Consider the following 22,915-nt stretch of genomic DNA (forward strand, 5'->3'; position numbering starts at 1 on the left):
AATTAGAAAATAAAATATCTAAGGTATTTAATCTCAAGAACTTAGGTTCTAATATCAATTGTAAACATAAAATCTGTAATATGCTATATGTAATATGAAAAAAAAATTTAATTCCGAATTAAAATTAAATAATAATATATCGGATCTACAATGCATATCTTTCGATGTCATCCGGAAAGAACTTTATGAAATCTATAGGGACACCATCTTCGGATCTAAAACCCACTATATATCAATCTAAAAAGAGAACTAGATTCTCTTTTTTCACTCATTATATATTTTTTTCATATGTCGACTTAGATTCGGAAGTTCAATAAAACAAAATAAGTATTAAAAAGGTATAATCTTGCAATTTACCCTAGTTGGATGTGATACTAGTTACAAGGCTACTATATCAGATAATGTAAGAACCAATTAAAAAAGAAATTCCCATGATATGGTTCAACGTATTGTTAGAGTAACAATAATTTCAGAAAAAAAAAATATGCCAAAGGGTCAAGCCAAAACATTATAATGATAACAAATAGGGCTGAAAATATTATAATGATAACAAATAGGTCTGGTGTCATGATTAAGAAAGTAGCAACCATTGTACAAGCCTATAAGGGCCAACTTGAAACAAATTAATCTTAATATGATGATAATCAATCCATTTAAGTTTATTAGAGCAGAGAGACAGATTAATTCATGATAGCTTTTGTCAAGTACAAATGGTTAAGACTTTACGATTTTATTATTGTGGTAACAAAAGACTTATGTGTTGCTCAATAATATGTCAATTAAAATATATCATTGGAGTAGGACAAATCACATTTTAAAGGAGAGACTCAACAAACATGTTATTTTCAACCAAGGACAATATAACTATCTAAAGTTATGCATACTCTAGTTTGCAGTATAAATAATCTATAATTAGCTCGAATCAACATACTGAAATTAACTAATTACATAACATAATTTATAATTAGCCTTCCTCTCTCTCTCTCTCTCCCTCTCTCTCTCTTTCTCTCTCTCTCTCTTCATCTCTCTCTATATATAGAACAAGAGCCGAGCCATAGAAGCATTCTGTTTCCGACACATCTCTCTGACAATGGAGCACTCGTCGCCAATATTCCGTGTAACACCTCTTCTCCTTTTCTTTTCTTTTTCCCAGTAATCCTATCTCAAAGCTTTAATCCTTCAAACTCCAACTTTTCTCGGTTACGTGCAGGTGTTGATGATTTTAGTGCTGTGGACGGTGGTAACAGCGGCGTTCATAGGGATTGTTGAGGGCCATCGCCACCACCGACGGGCAGGTGGTGCGACGGAGCTAGAAGCCTTCCACTATGCGGCGACGGGGGCAGGAGGATGCCGGGCCCACGTGGCCAGCCTGACGGACTTCGACGGGGTGGGCGACGGGGTGACCTCCAACACGGCGGCCTTTGTGGCGGCCATGGCCAACCTCAGTAAGGTGGCGTACGATGGCGGCGCGATGCTGGTGGTGCAGGCCGGCCGGTGGCTCACCGGGCCCTTCAACCTCGCCGACCACTTCACCCTCTTCCTTGACCACGTCGCCGTCATCCTCGCCACTCAGGTCCGCCTCCCTCCTCCGCCCCCTTCCCCCACCTTCTCCTCCATCTATTTCGATGTAGAGTGCATGTTCATATTGGATCTTTTGAGACAATTATTGGTCTTAGAATGTAATTCTGATCGGTCAATAAAAATACATGTCAATATAATTTTTTTTTTAGATTAGTTAATCTATCTTGGAAGGCAAAAATGGGTAGAGTAAATCTATTTTTATTTTATTTGAAATTAATGTCCTCTTCCTCTACATGTAGGAAATGAATAAAATAAATCAATTAAATCACGAGAAGTGCTTCAATAGAAGTTAAACTTCCATTCATCTACATCTCTTGTTTCTTATTCCCATTCCTCCTTCCTTTTGCAAGCTTTCTAATAGTTTTTATTGCAAGTGTTCCGATCCTTTCTATTGCAAGTGTTTCGATCCTTCCTATTGCACGCTTTCTAATCTTTCCTATTGCAAGTGTCCTAACCTTTCCTTACTGTAATTTTATCTCTATATTTGCTTTAAATATGAGGAACTTTAAATTGTTCTAGCCTTGCATTTGATATATCTCCTGTTTAGACATAACGATTTGAATCTATGAAACTTCTGAGATTTTGACCTTTCTACCTTGTTATGGTTATAAATTTATGCACTAACCTCTGATTTGGCCAAAACTTATTTGATCTGAATATAGACTCATAAACCTTTCTTTCATTAGCTTATTTTAAGAATTCGGAGTAAGTTTGCCTTTCCAAACTTCTGTTTCAAATAAGCCTACGAATTTTGTAAAATAGGGATCGTAATTTCTGACCTTTTGATACTGAACTGCCTATAAGTCCCTATTAGATACTTTGATTTATTCCAAACTTATTTCATTTTAAACTAGAGACGTAGATCTTTCATTTAATACCTAGATTGAAAGATTTAGAGTCCAAATGCCTGCCCAGTTTTCTGTTGAACTAACCCTGTGAATTCTATAAAATTAAGATTTGTTCTTTGATCATGGGTTACTAAATCTATTGTAACTCTTTGTTGAAAACTTCGATTCATACGAAAATTATTTTATTTAAAATAAAATTGAAATATCTTTCATAATAGCTTTCTTGAGTATATTGGAGCATGATTGATAGTTTGAATCATTTGTTCAATGTGCCTCTCAAATTCTGTTAGAAATCGAGCTTTGGTCGATTTAACATATTCTAGTTTCATTCCATTGAAAATTGATTTCATTTAGCTTTCTTATCCAATTGAGCTTTATATTACTGCTTTGAATTCTTGTATGCTCTTGTCCTTAAAATTATTTACATTCTTGAAATCTATTGTGTAACGTTTATGCTATATCGTATTAACTCATATAGGCACATGTATATCCCATTGTTCTGCATTTGCTTTCGATATGTACCTATTCCAGTTTCATTCCTTTGGACATTGAATTTTATCTAACCTTCTTATTTGAATTCAGTTATATGTGATTGCTTGGAATCCTTGAATGCTCTTGCTTCCATTTCCTTTCAAATCTGAATATATTTGTGAAAGATTATGCTTATATCGTATTGACTCGTAAAGGCGCATGTATGTTTTGTTGTTCCGCGTGTGCTTCCGATATGTGCTATTTATTGTTTATACTGTCCTTTTGTACTTTGGTGTTTATGAGATACTGTGAACCTTTGCCAGAAATGGTAAAGAGAGTTATGCATAGAGCCTGCGATGTTTTACCAGCCCCCTCTGACTTCACTTAGACGTGGGTGGATGGAGCTCCCAAACGTGAGAGACTTTTGTCTGGTGGTCATTCAGAAATGGATGAATCACATTCTGTCTGTGGTCCCACTACACTTTCTGTATGTTTGATATGATATCTAGAGCTTTGGTTATGTATTTATGTATGCGCTTTGGGTAAGAAAGATAAGAATGCAACGTCAAATACGACGTTTCAGCTTTTGTTTCATATTCATTCTTTGATATGTTCTGAAATATTTCCTATGCTATTGATATGTTCTGAGATGCTCCCTATGCCTCTGAAATGTTCCTACGCCATTGATATGCTTTGAAATATTCTATATGCCATTGATATGTTCCAAAATGTTTCATTTGTCATTAATATGCTCCAAAACATTTCATACACAGTTAATAAGCTCCGAAATGTTTCATTTATTATTGATATGCTCCGATGATTCAATATTATATTTATTCCACTTCCTTATTTACAGTATGGAAACATATTCATTTCCTCTTCATATATGCAAATCTATAACAATATGAGAGTGAAATAAGAGATCTAAGGAAGAACATAGGTTGGACTTTATTAGTAATAAGTAAATAATTTGTACGTAAACAAATCAAGATATTAGGGGGATAAACACCAATAAAAAAATATGAGACAATCCAAAAAACACTTTATTATGATCAAATTTATAAGCCGACTTGGATATCGAGCATTTACCTATAAGAACTAAATTAGTTGCAACCCTGGAAAATAGAATTTAGTAAATCTTTTCTTACATAGAGTCATTATATATGATATGTGGAGATATGTATGAAAAGTAGATTTTATACGGATCTATTTTTACCATTCATTTCATTCTTGCTCGAGTCGAATGATGAAAAATTATCATATTTGGTTCCTTCAGGGGGTTGATCAATAAGAATTCACCTATCCCAATAACAAAAAAACTTGACTAGAACGATACTATATTAAGAGGAAGTTCGCAGGGTGGCCGTTAAAGGCCTAGGTCGCACGCTGGTGAGGAAGTTCTACTCGAACTCCCTGGTGAGCTGGTCAAAGGACAAGACCGAAGATTGGCGCAATCGGCTGAACCACGTTCGTACCGGTCCCCTCAGGGTGGTCGGAAATGCCCGGCACATCAATGCATCGGAGGTGCCATAGAGGGCCATCTGAGCCTGAAATGTGGCGACATGCTCCGCAGCATCGGAGCCACTGTAATATGTCTCCAATGCCGACAGCCTAAAGTTGAGGGGTACCGACTGGTCTTGTACTTCCTTTGTTAAAGGGGACTTGCCTGAGCCGCCTTTGCTAGACTCGCTCGGTGATTTTTGGAACTCGCGCTAGAACTCGTCCAAGCATTGGTTGACTTGGGACAGTTGGGCCCTGAGCGAGTCATCCGCCAAGTCAAACGATATGGTGTCAAACTCGAAGTGGGGTAGTTTGACTTAGCAGGGTGCGGGTATGCTCTGCTTGGGCGGACCTCTCGGGTCCGTCGCTTGCTTTCGGGCTTCCCCCATCTCGACTTGCTACCCACTCGGCCTCAATCGGGTCGGGTCAGTTGGGGGAGCCACTACCCACACGATCTGAGGAATGAACGGAGCGAGCGTCTGCATCATGCCCACCATGGCTTGAACTTGTTTGGTCAGGCTAAGGAATGCCTCGGGTGTCACAGCCGAGGGTCCCGTGGTTAGTTCGAGGGGTGACAACCGTGGGTCATTGAAAAGGTGCCAATAGCGATCTAGCGTCGAGGCCGGGATCCCCCCATCTCCGAGGGTGGGGAGGGACTGATTTCTGGGCTCGATGGAGGGGAGAAAGGTCGGTGGTGTTGGGCTGATAGCCCATATTTAGCCCATGTGGGCTAGGGCAGCCCACAGCCCACACCTCCTCTTAACCTAACCCTAATTAAGATTAGGGGAGTGTGGTGGCTACGTTTTAGAAGCAGAAAAAGGCTATAAAGGCAGAAAAGGAAGAGAAAGAAAGGGAAGAAGACAAGGACAACGCAGAGAGACTATTCTCAATCATCTAGCAGTGTTCTCATCTCAGGTTAGATCAAATCTACAGTAGACTCTTGCTGTGATTACTTGGGGAGGTTTTAGATATTGTGGGCAGTGACGTGATCCTTGTATCCCAGTTATTCTCTTGTGGTTGTTGTTAGGGTTTTGGGCAAGAGATTGAGATTTGTATATTCATTATTCTCATAGTGGATTATCTCTAGTTTGCCCCGTGGTTTTTACCCTTCACATTGAAGGGGTTTTCCACGTATATCTTGGTGTTCTATTTGATTGTGTTTCCATTTTATTCCGCTGCGTATTATGGTCTTCTAGTATTTGTTCATATACAAAGATTATTCCTCTTTATATCCCCATCAACTGGTATCAGAGCGGGGTTTTGGTGATTTAATTTTTGTATATTGAATATGGAGGCCAGTAATGTTTCTCGCATGATTAGTTTGAATGGAAATAATTGGATGATATGGAAACTAAGAATGGAAGATCTCTTGTATTGCAAAGATTTGTATGGACCTTTGCAAGGGGATAGTGCAAAACCTACAACTATGAAAGATGATGAGTGGAAGAGGTTAGATCGAAAAACAATTTGGTTTATTAGACAATGGCTTGATGATAGTGTCTTTCACCATGTTTCTACTGAAATTTCTGCATATTCTCTTTGGAAAAAATTGGAAAGTCTCTATGAAAGAAAAACAGCTGGGAACAAAGCTTTTTTGATCAGAAAACTTGTGAACCTAAAATATAGAGAGGGTGCTTCTATTGCTGAGCATTTGAATGAAATGCAGAGTATTACTAACCAGTTATCCTCTATGAAAATGTCTCTTGATGATGAGTTGTAGGCATTGTTACTTCTCAGTTCATTACTAGAAAGTTGGGAGACACTAGTGGTTTCCCTTAGTAATTCTGCGCCAAATGATATTGTCACTATGAGTCAAGTAACAAGCAGTTTGTTGAATGAGAAGTTGAGAAGAAAGAGTTCGGCAACATCTCAGAATGATTCACAGGCACTTATCTCAGAGAACAGAGGAAGGTCAAAGTCTAGAAGCAGTTCACGTATGGGTAGGAGCAAGTCAATATCAAGAAAAGATATTGTTTGCTATAACTATGGTGAGAAAGAACATTACAAGAACCAATGTAAGCAACCTAAGAAGAACAAGAAAAAGGGAAAAGAAGTGGAGTCTACAAAGTTAAAGGATAATACTACAGCTACAGTGCAGGGTGGTGATTATTTGATTTTGTCTCCTTCTGATGATATTTTTTCTTGTGTGTGTCAGGATCTTGAGTGGGTGATTGACACAGGTGCTTCTTATCATGCTACACCTCGGAGAGAGTTTTTTGCTACATATAGGTCTGGAAACTTTGGTGTTGTCAAGATGGGCAACTATGGCACATCAGACATCATTGGCATGGGTGATATCCATTTAAAGACCAACCTTGGCTGCAAGTTGGTACTTAAGGATGTGAGGCATGTGGTTGACTTGAGGCTGAATTTAATTTTAGTTGGAAGACTAGATGATGAAGAGTATGAAAGCAGATTTCACAGAGGGCAATGGAAGCTCAGTAAGGGTTCTCTTGTTATAGCTAGTGGAAAGAAATGCCATACTTTGTACAGGTTGCAGGCTAAAGCTTATGGTGAGCAGTTAAATGCTACAGAGAAAGACTTCAGTATGGAGTTGTGGCATAGGCGATTGGGACACATGAGCGAGAAGGGGCTGCAAGCTCTTTCCAAGAGAGAGGTATTACCAGATCTCAGAGGTATACATCTGAACCCTTGTATTGATTATTTGATTGGTAAACAACATAGAGTTTCATTTGCTAGTGTTGCTTTGTCTAGAAAAATGTATGCCTTAGACCGTGTTTATACAGATGTATATGGTCCTTTGAGGACAAAAACTCTTTGTGGGTCTGTTGATGTTCTTGGTATAAGTGGTACACTTTATTTTGTCACTTTTATAGATGATTTTTCCAGGAAAGTTTGGGCTTATGCTTTGAAGACCAAAGATCAGGTATTAATGTCTTCAAAGAGTTTCATGCCAAGGTTGAAAGGGAGACAGAAAGGAAATTGAAATGCATAAGATCATATAATGGTGGTGAGTATACGGGATTGTTTAATGACTATTGCAGGTCACATGGGATCCAACATGAGATGACAGTTCCTGGTACACCTCAGCATAATGCAATTGCAGAGAGGATGAACCGCACCATCATGGAAAAGATCAGATGTATGCTTTCACAGGCCAAGCTACCCAAAAGGTTTTGGGATGAGGCTTTGAGAACTGCAGTTGATGTGATCAACTTATCACCATGTACAGCCCTAGATGGTGATGTTGCAGAGAATGTATGGTCAGGGAAAGATATTTCCTACAGGCATTTGAGAGTGTTTGGTTGTCGTGCATTTGCACATGTTCCAGATAATGAGAGGTCCAAGCTGGATGGTAAGTCTAAAGAATGTATTTTTCTTGGTTACTCACATGATCAGTTTGGTTACAGGCTTTGGGATCCAGAAAAGCAGAAGGTGTTCAGGAGCAGAGATGTGGTCTTCTTTGAGGATCAAACCTTTGAGGATTTGAAGAAGAAGGCACCAGCCAAGACTTCTGCAGAAGGATTAGCAGATTGTGACCCAGTTATTCCTCTAGTATATCAGGGTGATGGGGGAGATGTGCAAGAAAATAGTGTAGAGCCTGATGTTGATTTACTTGCAGGACATGTTGAGCAAAAAGAAGTAGGAGAGCAAGTTCCCGCAGAACCTCAGTTGAGAAGATCTTCTAGACAACGTCAACCTTCCAGAAGATACTCTATAGATGAGTATGTGATGCTTACTGATGCAGGTGAACCAGAGAGTTACCAGGAAGCAGTTGAGAGTGAGCAGAAAGAGAAGTGGTTAGTTGCTATGCAGGAAGAGATGGATGCTCTTCAGAAGAACCACACTTATGATTTGGTGTGTTAGGATCGGAGCGGCACTAAGAGGGGGGGGTGAATTAGTGCAGCGGATTAAAACTTCGATTTTAATCAAAATCTTTCGTACGTTAAGAACGAAACTTGAGAAATTTAACTTGAAGGCGTATTCTTGAAGTTGCGCAGCAAGAGTAATAAGGAACTAAAGCAGTAAGAAGATTTGCAGTAATGTAAATGACAATAATAAAAAGCAAACAAGAGATTACGCCGATTTTTAGAGTGGTTCGGTCAAATGACCTACTCCACTTGCGAGGCCCCTCTTCGATGAGGCTCCCACCTTCCACTAGCAAGTCTCTTGAAATGGAAGGGTAAACACCCCTCTTACAACCTTTTACAAGCAGCTCAACCTCTTACAAATTTTCAATAAGAAAGGAGGAGGAGAACTCTCTAGCAAATTGAAAACAAGACTTGCTAAGACTTTCTAAGACTTTTCTTTCAATCAAAATGCTTTTTAAAAGTTGTAACCTCAGCTGAGATTTGAGGGGTATTTATAGGCCTCAAGAGGATTCAAATTTTGGGCTCCAAAATTTGAATTCTCTTAGGGTTCTCGGTGCTGGCGGTTCCACCGCCTAGCCAGGCGGTGCCACCGCCCAGCGCTCGGGTGCTGGACGGTGCAACCGCCCAGCCAAGGAGGTGTCACCGCCCAGCTAGGCGGTGCCACCGCCTACAGTGTTTTCAGCCCGACTACAGTGTTTTCAGTCACTAGTTGGGCTTCAATCTTGGCTCTCTAGTTCGCTGGTTTAGCTTAATTTTTAGCCTAAACCAACTCTAACTTTGGGCCCAGTTGGCCCCTAACCAGGATATAGGATTATCTCTTAATCCTAATCCTAATTACAAGTGGACTACATAACCAAAACACGTCCTAAGCAAATTTTCAACCGCGAACGTCGAGTCTTGTTCTAGCGAGCTTTCCGACGAACTTTCTACCGACGGGCTTCTAGCAAGCTCCCGAACTTGTGATGACTTTAATGAGTAGCCGAGCCTTCTCGGTGATCTTCGTGAACCTCCGACGATCTCTTCGGCGAACTTCCGAAAATTCCGACAGGTTCCCGATTTCTTCTCGGTTGGTTCTGGCAACATCTCCGACGATTCTTCGGACTCTTAAACGTCCATCGAACTTGACTCCGGTATTCTCGCTTTGTGTTTTCTGGTTATCGTAGTTAATCCTGCATACTTAACTCAATAATATGGATTAGATCAAATAACCCATCAATTGATTTTATCATCAAAATCCGAGATTCAACAATCTCCCCCTTTTTGATGATGACAATCAATTGATGACGGAGTTAAACGTAACTCCCCCTATCTATATGCCATATTATGAGAAGATAAAACACTTGAATTTCATCATTGAATTCAAGTATAAACCGATAAGCTCTAACCGTAGAACTTATCGTTATTCTCATTAAGCATAATGTAAATGCGAAACTTTGATGAAAATCTTTTTCAAGTCGAAAGATAAGAGACAAATTTTACTATGACAAGAGATAAAGATTTTCAACTTGAATTGCATGATTATACATTTTAGACATGCATTCAATATGATCAATCAATCTTACGATATTTTCAAGGATTTTGAAAGGCATATAAGATAATCATCGATCAATCACTTTTCTCAAGGATTTTGCAATTCATATTTTGTCATGCTATTAAGAATGATATAAGTCATCACTTTTCTCCCCCTTTGTCATCAACAAAAAGGAAAATGAGACTTGAAGCACATATTTTGTCATACAACGATTTTATCATTGAAAATTAAGTATGCAAAAATATTTACGCAGAGTTCATTTTAGAGGAAAATTCAGCATGCATTCATATTATCTAATCTCTTCTTTCTATGAATAACAGAAATTGTAGATGTATATAAGAGAGAGATTGGGATAAAAAAAATTCAAGTAGTAATTTCACGAAGTCAAGATCATAATTCGAATACAAACTCATTCAAATCATCAAATTAATGAAAATCTCAACATTACTTTTTAAACATCACATAAGGCATTTAAAGAATTTTTGAAACATAGGAGAATGATTAATTTAAGCATACAATGTTTCAATCAAATTCAAGTCATGAATGCCAATACTTTCATATTTGTAAGTATCAATTCATGAATGCCAAAAGATATTATTTGTGATTCCAATTTTGCAAGATCAAGATTATGATTTAGATAAAACTTATTTAAATCAAATCGCTAACTTGAAATTCATAATCAAGTCATCAAAGTCGATTTCGAGATTTCACAACATGTCATATGGAATTTGAAGGAGAATGAGAGACGGAAAGAAGATGAAAAACTTTACGGAAAATCCAATCAAACAAGTTTATTGTTTAGGGACAATTTAACATACCTAATTCCCTTCTAATGAATTCAAATTGGTCTTCATTCAAGGCTTTTGTGAATATATCTGCTAATTGATGCTTTGTGTCAATGAATTCTAGAACAACATCATTGTTAAGAACATGATTGCGTATGAAATGATGCCTAACGTCGATGTGCTTAGTTCTAGAGTGCTGAATTGGATTTTTAGTAAGGCATATGGCACTAGTATTATCGCATTTTATGGGAATATTTTTAAGGTGAATTCCATAGTCTTCTAATATATTTTTCATCCAAATTACTTGTGCACAACATGCACTTGCAGCAATGTATTCGGCTTCCGCCGTAGATAGTGCGACTGAATTTTGTTTCTTGGAAGTCCAAGAAACAAGTGCATGTCCTAAAAATTGGCATATTCCGAATGTACTTTTTCTATCTATCCTGCATCCGCCAAAATCGGCATCTGCATAAGCTATTTGATCGAATTTTTCAGATTTTGGATACCACAATCCTAAATTTGGAGTTCCTTTAAGATATCTAAATATTCTTTTAACACTCTTAAGATGACATAATTTAGGATTAGATTGAAACCTAGCGCAAAGTCCTACACTAAACATAATATCCGGTCTAGTCGCAGTGAGGTAGAGTAGACTACCTATCATTCCCCTATATGTTTTTTGATCGAAACTTTCACCATTTTCATCCATATCTAACTTAGTCGCAGTACTCATAGGGGTGTTTATTGCTTTTGAACTATCCATGTTAAATCGTTTTAACAATTCTAATGTATATTTGGATTGGTTAAGAAATATACCATCACTAAGTTGTTTGATTTGTAATCCCAAAAAGAAAGTTAATTCACCCATTAAACTCATTTCAAATTCAAGACTCATACATTTGGCAAATGATTCACATAGTGATTCATCCGAAGAGCCAAACACAATATCGTCAACATAAATTTGCACAATAAGAAAATTATTTTCAAAATGTTTAATAAACAATGTAGTATCAACCTTGCCTTTGGTAAAATTATTTAAAATAAGAAAGGAACTAAGCCTTTCATACCAAGCTCTAGGAGCTTGTTTTAAGCCATAGAGAGCTTTAGTCAATTTGAATACATGATTAGGAAGAAGAGAATTTTCAAATCCAGGAGGTTGTTCGACAAATACTTCTTCGGAAATAAAGCCATTCAAGAAAGTACTTTTAACATCCATTTGAAATAGTTTAAAATTATTACTACTAGCATAGGCAAGGAGCATCCTTATGGCTTCTAATCGAGCCACGGGAGTGAAGGTTTCTTCGTAATCGATACCTTCTTCTTGGTTGAAACCTTTGGCCACTAATCTAGCCTTGTTTCTAACCACGATACCATTTTCGTCTTTCTTGTTTCTAAAGACCCACTTAGTACCTATGACTAAGTGGTCACTTGGTCTAGGAACAAGCTTCCATACCTCATTCCTCTCAAATTGGTTCAATTCTTCTTGCATTGCAATGATCCAAAAATCATCTTTTAAGGCTTCGTCAATGCATTTAGGTTCAATTTGAGAAAGGAAAGCGGCGTTAGCATAGAAATTTTTGAAAGAAGAACGAGTTTGAACCCCTTTTGATGTATCTCCTATAATTTGCTCTTTTGGATGAGCATCTACATACTTCCATTCTTTTGGTAAAGAAATTTCGGAAGAAGATGCATTCAAATGGCTATTTTGAGGAGAGGGTTCATTTAAATTCAAATTATCAAAACCAAGATCATCATCAAAATCATTTTTCTTTAAATCGGAAATTTCATTAAAAACTACATGAATAGACTCTTCAATTACTAAAGTTCTTTTATTAAAAACCCGAAAAGCTTTAGAAACGGAAGAGTAACCAAGAAAGATGCCTTCATCGGATTTAGCATCAAATTTTCCTAAAGCATCCCTTTCATTTAAAATAAAGCATTTACAACCAAAAACTTTAAAATAGGAGATATTTGGTTTTTTGTTATTCCATAATTCATAGGGAGTTTTGGATAAGGATGGTCTTATTAGAACTCTATTCATGATGTAGCAAGCCGTATTTACGGCTTCGGCCCAAAAGTACTTAGGTAAACTATGTTCATTCAACATAGTTCTTGCCATTTCTTGTAGGTTTCTATTTTTCCTTTCAACTACTCCATTTTGTTGAGGATTTCTTGGAGTTGAGAAGTTGTGATTGTACCCATTACTTTCGCAAAAATTTTGAAAGTCACGATTTTGGAATTCACCACCGTGATCACTCTGAATTGATGAAATCATGAAGCCTTTTTCGTTTTGAGTGAGTTTACAAAATTTAGAGAAACACTTGAAGCAATCACTTTTGTGAGCTAAGAAATAGGTCCAAGTGTATCTAGAGTAGTCATCCACAATCACAAAAGCATATTTGCTTCCACCTAGACTTGTTGTATCAATTGGTCCAAATAAGTCCAAATGGATCAATTGTAATGGTCTAGTAGTGCTAATTTGATTTTTTGGTTTGAAGCTTGTTTTTATTTGTTTGCCTAGTTGACATGCATCGCATACTTTGTCCTTAATAAACTTTATATTTGGAATTCCTCATACTAATTCTTGAGATGAGATCTTAGATATTGTTTTCATGCTTGCATGGCCTAATCTCCTATGCCAAAGCCAAGCATCATCATTTACGGCGGAGAAGCACATTTCATTACTTAGTTCATCAAGATTGATGGTATAGACATTATTTTGTTTTAAAGCAATCATAGTCATGTTATGATTTGGTTTTTCAATAATGCACATATTTGATTCAAATCTAACGATGTAACCTTTATCGCATAGTTGACTAATACTCAAGAGATTATGTTTCAATCCATCAACTAGTAAGACATCATCAATGGAAAAATTAAATTTGTTACCAATAGTTCCCTTGCCAATGATTTTGCCCTTGTTGTTGTCTCCGAAGGTAACGTACCCTTCTTCTTTGCTAGTGAGCATAGAGAAATGAGATGGATCTCCAGTCATATGTCTTGAGCATCCACTATCGAGATACCATCTCTTGCTCCTAGCTTGTGGGTTTGTCTACAAAAGAGGATGATTTTTAGGTACCCATTTGATTTTGGGTGCCTCAAAAATTGACCCACTAACTTTGTTATTTATGATTGAATTCTTTATAGTTCCTTTAGGAACCCATATTAATTTTTGTGAACTAATTTTCCTAAATGGGCATTTGTAGGCAATATGTCCGGATTTGAAACAAAAGTTGCATTTCATATAAGAGGAAACATGTAATGTAGGTCCTTTTATGAAAGTGGTAGGATTTTGATGTAATCCTTTTACAAATCCAATTCCATTTCTATTTGCGATGTGACCCTTGTGTGCAAGGATCATATCTAATCCTTTGCTACCAACCTTAAACTTGTTTAAGGTTTCCTTAAGAAGCAAATTTTCATTTTTTATTGCTTCTAAGTGCTCACACTTAGAGCATGGAGGAGTTTGAAGACTATCAAACTTATCTTGTAGCAAAGCATGCTCTTTCTTTAAGATACTTAACTTCTTGCTAACAGTTCTACATTCATCAAATAATTCATGAAAAGCGATAGATAGTTCTTCAAAAGATAAGTCTTCATTAAATAAATCACATACCTCTTCTCCTAACGCCATTAGCGCGTAATGAGCAACTTGCTCGGTGTTGGACTCCTCTTCTTCGGATGCGCTTGAATCATCCCACGTTGCCTTGAATGCCTTCTTCTTTGATGTTCTTTTTTTGGCTTGAGGACAATCGTTCTTATAGTGTCCCGGTTTTTTGCATTCATAGCAAATCACTTGGTCCTTCTTTTGTTCAAATTTATTTTTTGTATTATTTTTAAATCTGTTCTTTCTTAAATATTTTTTAAACTTTTGAGTCAAAAGTGCAATGTCATTGTCACTGTCCTCATCACTTGATGTTCCTTTCAAGTGGTCTTCTTGTGATTTGAGTGCCATATCCTTCCTGTTCTTTGGAAGGGGGTTCTCGAGTTCGTCATGAGCTTGACATGTCATTTCGTAGGTCATTAGAGACCCATTGAGTTCTTCAAGAGGGAATGCTTTAAGGTCTTTGGCCTCTTGAATGGCCGTAACTTTTGGATCCCAACTTTTAGGGAGGGATCTTAAGATTTTAGTTACTAGTTCAAAGTTAGTAAAATCTTTACCAAGAGCTTTGAGTCCATTGATGACATCCGTAAACCGGGTGTACATGTCTCCGATGGACTCACTTGGTTTCATTCAAAAAAGTTCGTAAGAGTGCACAAGGATGTTGATTTTGGACTCTTTCACTCGGCTAGTGCCTTCATGAGTGACCTCAAGAGTTCTCCAAATATCAATAGCCGAATCACACATTGAAACATGATTAAATTCGTTTTTGTCTAGTGCACAAAACAAGGCATTCATAGCCTTTGAATTTAAAGCAAAAACCTTCTTCTCCGATTCATCCCATTCGCTCATCGGAAGAGAAGATATTTGAAATCCATTCTCGACAATAGACCAAAGCTCAAAGTCCATAGAAATGAGGAAGATTCTCATGCGAGTCTTCCAATATGTGTAATCCGACCCATTAAACAAAGGTGGTCGTGCAATAGAATAGCCCTCTTGCATGCCGGAGTAAGCCATCTCTCTTGGGTATTAAACCAAATATGAGAGATAACCTTGCTCTGATACCACTTGTTAGGATCGGAGCGGCACTAAGAGGGGGGGGTGAATTAGTGCAGCGGATTAAAACTTCGATTTTAATCAAAATCTTTCGTACGTTAAGAACGAAACTTGAGAAATTTAACTTGAAGGCGTATTCTTGAAGTTGCGCAGCAAGAGTAATAAGGAACTAAAGCAGTAAGAAGATTTGCAGTAATGTAAATGACAATAATAAAAAGCAAACAAGAGATTACGCCGATTTTTAGAGTGGTTCGGTCAAATGACCTACTCCACTTGCGAGGCCCCTCTTCGATGAGGCTCCCACCTTCCACTAGCAAGTCTCTTGAAATGGAAGGGTAAACACCCCTCTTACAACCTTTTACAAGCAGCTCAACCTCTTACAAATTTTCAATAAGAAAGGAGGAGGAGAACTCTCTAGCAAATTGAAAACAAGACTTGCTAAGACTTTCTAAGACTTTTCTTTCAATCAAAATGCTTTTCAAAAGTTGTAACCTCAGCTGAGATTTGAGGGGTATTTATAGGCCTCAAGAGGATTCAAATTTTGGGCTCCAAAATTTGAATTCTCTTAGGGTTCCCAGTGCTGGCGGTTCCACCGCCCAGCGCTCGGGTGCTGGACGGTGCAACCGCCCAGCCAAGGAGGTGTCACCGCCCAGCACTCGGGTCCTGGGCGGTGCCACCGCCTACAGTGTTTTCAGCCCGACTACAGTGTTTTCAGCCACTAGTTGGGCTTCAATCTTGGCTCTCTAGTTCGCTGGTTTAGCTTAATTTTTAGCCTAAACCAACTCTAACTTTGGGCCCAGTTGGCCCCTAACCAGGATATAGGATTATCTCTTAATCCTAATCCTAATTACAAGTGGACTACATAACCAAAACATGTCCTAAGCAAATTTTCAACCGCGAACGTCGAGTCTTGTTCTGGCGAGCTTTCCGACGAACTTTCTGCCGACGGGCTTCTAGCAAGCTCCCGAACTTGTGATGACTTTAATGAGTAGCCGAGCCTTCTCGGTGATCTCCGTGAACCTCTGACGATCTCTTCGGTGAACTTCCGAAACTTCCGACAGTTTCCCGATTTCTTCTCGGTTGGTTCTGGCAGCATCTCCGACGATTCTTCGGACTCTTAAACGTCCATCGAACTTGACTCCGGTATTCTCGCTTTGTGTTTTCTGGTTATCGTAGTTAATCCTGCACACTTAACTCAATAATATGGATTAGATCAAATAACCCATCAATTGATTTTATCATCAAAATCCGAGATTCAACATGGTGCTGCTACCAAAAGGAATGAAGGCCTTGAAGAACAAGTGGGTTTTTAGGTTGAAGACTCAAGAATATTGTTCTCAACCAAAGTACAAAGTTAGATTGGTTGTGAAAGGCTTTGGTCAAAAGAAAGGTATTGACTTTGAAGAGATATTTTCTCCTGTTGTTAAAATGTCTTCTATTCGTGTTGCTCTTGGTATTGCTGCTAGCCAGGACTTGGAGGTTGAGCAGTTAGATGTGAAGACAGCTTTCCTTCATGGTGATTTGGAGGAGGAAATTTATATGGAGCAACCAGAAGGCTTCAAAGTCAAAGGTAAAGATAATTTTGTCTGCAAGTTGAAGAAGAGCTTGTATGGGCTAAAGCAAGCTCCAAGACAGTGGTACAGAAAGTTTGATTCATTTATGACAGAAAATGGATACAAAAGAACGGCTTCAGATCATTGTGTGTACATCAAATGGTTTGGTGAGGATTTTATTATTCTCTTACTTTATGTTGATGACATGCTTATTCTTGGGAAAGATATGTCTAAAATTGACAGGTTGAAGAAGGAACTGAGTGAGTCTTTTGCAATGAAGGACATGGGGCCAGCAAAGCAAATACTAGGCATGCAGATTTCCCGTGACAGGAAAAACAAGAAGATTTGGTTATCACAGGAGAAATACATTGAGAAGGTATTGGAAAGATTCAGTATGAGCAATGCAAAACCAGTTGGTTCTCTTCTTGTAGGTCACTTCAAGTTGTGCTCAGAACAGAGTCCGTCAAGTGATGAGGAGAAGGAGAAAATGCAAAAGGTTTCTTATGCTTCAGTAGTTGGAAGTTTAATGTATGCCATTATGTACAAGGCCGGACATCGCATATGCAGTGGGTGTTACTAGTAGATTTCTTACCAGGCAAAGAGCACTGGGCAGCAGTGAAGTAGATTTTTAGATATCTTAGAGGGAGCTCTAAGGTTTGTTTAAGCTTTGGAGGTGGATCACCTGTGTTGACAGGTTACACAGATGCAGATATGGCAAGAGATATAGATACGAGAAAGTCTACTTCAGGTTATGTACTTACTTTTGCATGGGGAGTTGTGTCATGGCAATCCAGGTTATAAAGGTGTATTGCTCTCTCTACCACAGAAGCAGAATATATCGCTGCTACAAAGGTATGCAAAGAAATGTTATGGATGAAAGAATTCTTACAAGAATTGGGGCTGAAATAGAAAAATTATGTGGTGCATTGTGACAGCCAGAGTGCCATCCATTTGTGTAAGAACCCAATGTTTCATTCCAAGTCAAAGCATATAGATGTCAGATACCACTGGATTCGAAATGTATTTGAAGAGAAGCAGTTGCAGCTTCAGAAAATTCATACAGATGACAACGGAGTAGACATGTTGACGAAGACCTTACCAAAAGAAAGACAGGAGATATGCCGACAGTTGGTCGGCATGGCTTCACATTGAGGAGTCATGGGACAGCCTCCCTTATGGGCTGAAGGGGGAGGTTGTTGGGCTGATAGCCCATATTCAGCCCATGTGGGCTAGGGCAGGCCACACCCCCTCTTAACCTAACCCTAATTAAGATTAGGGGGGTGTGGTGGCTACGTTTTAGAAGCAGAAAAAGGCTATAAAAAGGCAGCAACGAGGCAGATCTTGAGGGCCACGGGATTCCAAAGAGAAGAAGGAGAACAAGGCAGAAAAGGAAGAGAAAGAAAGGGAAGAAGACAAGGACAACGCAGAGAGACTGTTCTCAATCATCTAGCAGTGTTCTCATCTCAGGTTAGATCAAATCTTCAGTTGACTCTTGCTGTGATTACTTGGGGAGGTTTTAGATATTGTGGGCAGTGACGTGATCCTTGTATCCCAGTTATTCTCTTGTGGTTGTTGCTAGGGTTTTGGGCAAGAGATTGAGATTTGTATATTCATTATTCTCATAGTGGATTATCTCTAGTTTGCCCCGTGGTTTTTATCCTTCACATTAAAGGGGTTTTCCACGTATATCTTGGTGTTCTGTTTGATTGTGTTTCCATTTTATTCCGCTGCGTATTATGGTCTTCTAGTATTTGTTCATATACAAAGGTTATTCCTCTTTATATCCCCATCAAGTGGTTCTCCCTCGGGGAGAGCTTCTACTACATGCTTCTACGACATGGCCCTTCTTCTAGCGCCAAAATATTAGTGAACAAGTATACCATGGCTGATGAGTTAGCACGGTTTGATCCACGGGTCAATGTCAGGAGCCTTAGATCGAGTGAGCTGGATGACGAGGTGGTCATGCCCTCGGGAAGGGATGCTTGTTAGCGTTGGTCGGGCTCCAACCGATTGATGGCTCGTCCTTGCGCGTTGGATGGCGACCCCTAGGTTGAGACGCTCGCAGCTCGCGAGTGGTCATTCGCTTGCAGAAATGGCCCTCGTCGGGTGATCCCCGACTTTGGCCCATTCGATGAGCAAGCCAGTAGTGGGTGGATTGTTTTCTATTTTTCTTCCCTCCTCTCACCTCTGGCCGGATGTTGGCCAAGGGCTTTATACTATTGTACGAGGGTTAATAGCACGTCGGTTCGGCATGGCCGCTGATTCTCGAGGGATGGGACGACACTTATGACCGAGCTCTCGGGATGGGACACGTGGAACAGCTTCTTGGTACGGTTCTGAATTCACGTGTGGCTTCAGCTGTGACGTATCTTGGGCCCAAAATACGTCGTATCAAATAAAACTATATTAAGACGTAAAAAGGCTAAAGAGATAGGGCATAATTATTATGGAGAACCCGCATGGCCCAATGATATTTCAGTAGCAATTCTAGGTACTATTGCATAGGCTTGGTAATTCTAGAACCATTAATGTAGGCTTTGAAAATATTACCCAAATGGTACTTCGTTCCATATTATAAATACTCCATACAATGCCCAATAAGTTATTAGGTGTTTTTTTTAATGGTTTCAATACCAATGAGATTATTGACAGCACTTTTTTTTTAAGAATATTAATAAATTTTAAAATCTATTTCATCATCCAATAGCTACAATAGACTTTTTGATTAGCAGCTCTTTGGTTAGGTATTGGGGCAACATTATCTATTGATAAATCGCTAACTTTAAGTATTTTTTAACTTAATTCAACTGTGAAATACCTGGATATAAGTATCTAAGAATAGTGACTTCAAAGTTACTATTCTTTGATACATTAATTTGATTATGATTATTTCATGAAAATACATATTGTGCCAAAAAGATTAAAAATAAATTTCTTCTTTCTTTACAAATTTTTCTTTCTATTTTTCTTAGAAAAAGAAGATGAAATAATTGTAATGGATTTAAAATGAAAACTTATTCTTAGGTAAATCAATTGTGAAATGCTTTTGTAGAGTGTCCAATATCTCTTTTACATCTTCTATGTGAACATATTCAATTCTCATAGGATCTTCTTGACTCTTATTTAAAGGGTCCAATAATATATGTATATTGGATCTTTTGAGACAATTATTGGTCTTAGAATGTAATTTTGATTGGCCAATAAAAATACATGTCACTATAATTTTTTTTATTTTTTTTAGATTAGTTAATCTATCTTGGAAGGTAAAAATGGGTAGAGTAAACCTATTTTTATTTTATTTGAAATTAATGTCCTCTTCCTCTGCATGTAGGAAATGAATAAAATAAATCAATTAAATCACGAGAAGTGCTTCCATAGAAGTTAAACTTCCATTCATCTACCTCTCTTGTTTTTTATTCCCATTCCCATAGGACTGAATACTAATATTCACATTTCGAATAGGCATAGATATATCATCTTTAAGATAACTTCTATCTTGAGAGTTATTCACAATCTCCCCTAATGTATAATCTAATTGTTAGGATCAAGAGCACTAAGAGGGGGGGTGAATTAGTGCAGTGGAAAACTTTCGACGATTAAAACTGCGTTCGTACGAAAAGAGCGATTTCGGTGGAAAAGCCGATTCGTAAATCACTTTAACTTGTGATCAAGCAAGATTCAGTTAAAGCAAGTCTATGAAGGCAGTTAGCAGTTATGATAGAAATTAGAATGTAAACGTAAACTTAAAATATGATGTTCGTACGATAAAACTGATTTACGTCTAAACGTCGATTCGGAAAATACTAAACTTTGAAACACGATCGTAAATGCACAGAAGGCAGTAAGCTATTGAGGAGGTTTGCAGTAAAGATAATATGCTCAAAGTAAATGCAAACCGAGATTTAAAGGGGTTCGGTCAATCTTTACCTACATCCACTTTTGGCTTCCTCCACCAACGAGATCACTGACGTCCACTAGAGGCCTTCCTTCAATAGGTGAAGGCCAACCACCCTTTTACAGTTTCACTCCTTTTGACGGGCTTAGGAGACAACCCTTACAAACTTTTCTCTCCTCTCTTGAAAGATCAAAACTTGGAAGAAAAGAGGGAAGAGAACTTCTAGAATTTACAACACTATTGAGCTCTAAAATCACACAGTAAGATCAAGCTTTTGGTGCCTTTGGGTTACCCTTTCATTGCTGAAAGGGTGGGGTATTTATAGGCCCCAACCCAATTTGAATTTCGAGTTCAAAACTGTCAATTCCCAGAATTCCGGGGTCTAGCGGTTGCACCGCTTGGCAGAGCTCGAAGACTGAGCCTCTGGGCGGTATCACCTCTTGTCAGGGGTGGTTGCACCTCCTGCTAGAGCTCGGAGACCGAGCTCAGGCGGTGTCACGCCCCTCAAAATATCGATAATATTTAAAATTTTCATCACAACTAATCCAGGATCCAAACACACATTTGAGGTCACTAAGAAAACATTCAGATCAAAAATTTCACCTCTATAGTCTACAAATTCATAACCCTATGCAGTTCATAAACATCCCACACATCACTCGATAATACAAACAAACTGAACTTAACTCATCAAAATAATAACCACAACATAATTTCACAAGTGGGGAAGTCTATGCAGTCACCAAACCAACGATTACCATAAGTTCGTATCATTACATGAATTTAGCTTCACATTCCAAAATCCTAAACATGAGGGATCCTTTAACTTACACAAAATCCACAGGTTTAGATTCATCGTCAACATTTCATTAGATGCAGAGTGGCTTATACAACAAATACATATATGCTAACACAGATCTGCCCAAAATCTTCTAACTTTCCATTGCCTCAGCCCAATCTTAACATTTAAGCAAGCGATACGCTATCCTGAAAAATTTATCAACAAACGGGGTGAGCATATAGAGCTCAGCAAGTGACTAACATATCCATATCAAAATAGGACAATTTCCAAAGAGATAAAGTTTCATAATACGAGGCAGAATATACGAATTCGTAGACACAATATCGTTAGGTGCAGAATCACAATTGTCTTTTCAATCATACATATTTGGTTCATAACATACGGGGCATAGAGTAATTGGAGCATATCAGAAACGAATGAAACGTTTTGGAGCATAACAATAACAAATGAAACATATCGGAGCTTATCAATGGCATATGAAATGTTTCGAAGCATATCAACAGCGTATGGAACATTTCAAAGCATAACAACAATGAATGAAACATTTCGGAGCTTATCAATATCACATACCAAACAGAAGCTCAAACGTCGTCTTTGACGTTGCATTCATATCATTCTTATCCAAAGCATGTACAAAAACATATAACCAAAGCTCTGGATATCATATCAAACATACAGAAGGTGTAGTGGGATCTGAAACAGAATTGTGATTCATCCATTTCTGAATGACCACCAGACAGAAGTCTCCCACGTCTGGGAGCTCCATCCACCCACGTCTAGGTGAAGTCAAAGGGGGCCGGCAGAGCATCGCAGGCTCTAAGCACATACCCTTTACCATTTCTGGCAAAGGTCCAAACAATCCCACAAACACCGGAGTACAAGAGGGCAGTTTTATCAATAAGTAGCATATATCGGAAGCACACGCGGAACAACAAAACGTACATGTGCCATTTCGAGACAATACGATGCAAGGAACAAATCTCTCACAAATGTATTCAGATTTGGAATGAAAGGAAAGTAGGAGTATACAGGGATTCCAAGCAATCATATTTAGCTCAATTCAAATAAGAAGGTTGGATGAATTCCATATTCAAAGAAATGAAACAGAATACGCGAAATTGACCAGAGCTCGACTTCTGACAGAATTTAAGTGGCACACAGAACAAATACTTCAGATTATCAATTATGCTCCAATACCTATACAAAAACTACTGTCGAAAGATATATCAATCTGTTTTCTGTCGAAACAAGTTTCGTACGAATCAGGGTTTCCCACAAGGAGTTACCTTTGGTTTGGTAACACAAGGTCAAGGACACAATCACTGTTTTGCAGAATACATAGGGTCGGATTTAACAGATAATAGGGTAGGCATTTGAATTCTAAAATTTTCAATCTATATGTCAAAAGAGAGATCTGCAAGTCTAGTTTCGGACAAAGTCAGTTTGGTACAAATCAGAA

General features: G+C 38.3%; 1 protein-coding gene across 1 annotated transcript in view; it reads left to right on the forward strand.

Annotated features, from left to right (window-relative positions):
- The first annotated feature begins 1,090 nt into the window (after nt 1-1,090).
- The window catches only part of LOC135630735 (probable polygalacturonase), a 46,027-nt gene continuing 24,202 nt past the window's right edge, over nt 1,091-22,915 (forward strand). Inside the window, exons 1-2 of the mRNA XM_065137898.1 lie at nt 1,091-1,117; nt 1,211-1,573. Coding sequence (XP_064993970.1) covers nt 1,091-1,117; nt 1,211-1,573 — 390 coding nt within the window. The remainder of the gene's footprint in view (nt 1,118-1,210; nt 1,574-22,915) is intronic.

This window comes from Musa acuminata, chromosome BXJ3-2 (assembly GCF_036884655.1).
Source record: "Musa acuminata AAA Group cultivar baxijiao chromosome BXJ3-2, Cavendish_Baxijiao_AAA, whole genome shotgun sequence".
In the NCBI taxonomy this organism is placed as follows: domain Eukaryota; kingdom Viridiplantae; phylum Streptophyta; class Magnoliopsida; order Zingiberales; family Musaceae; genus Musa; species Musa acuminata.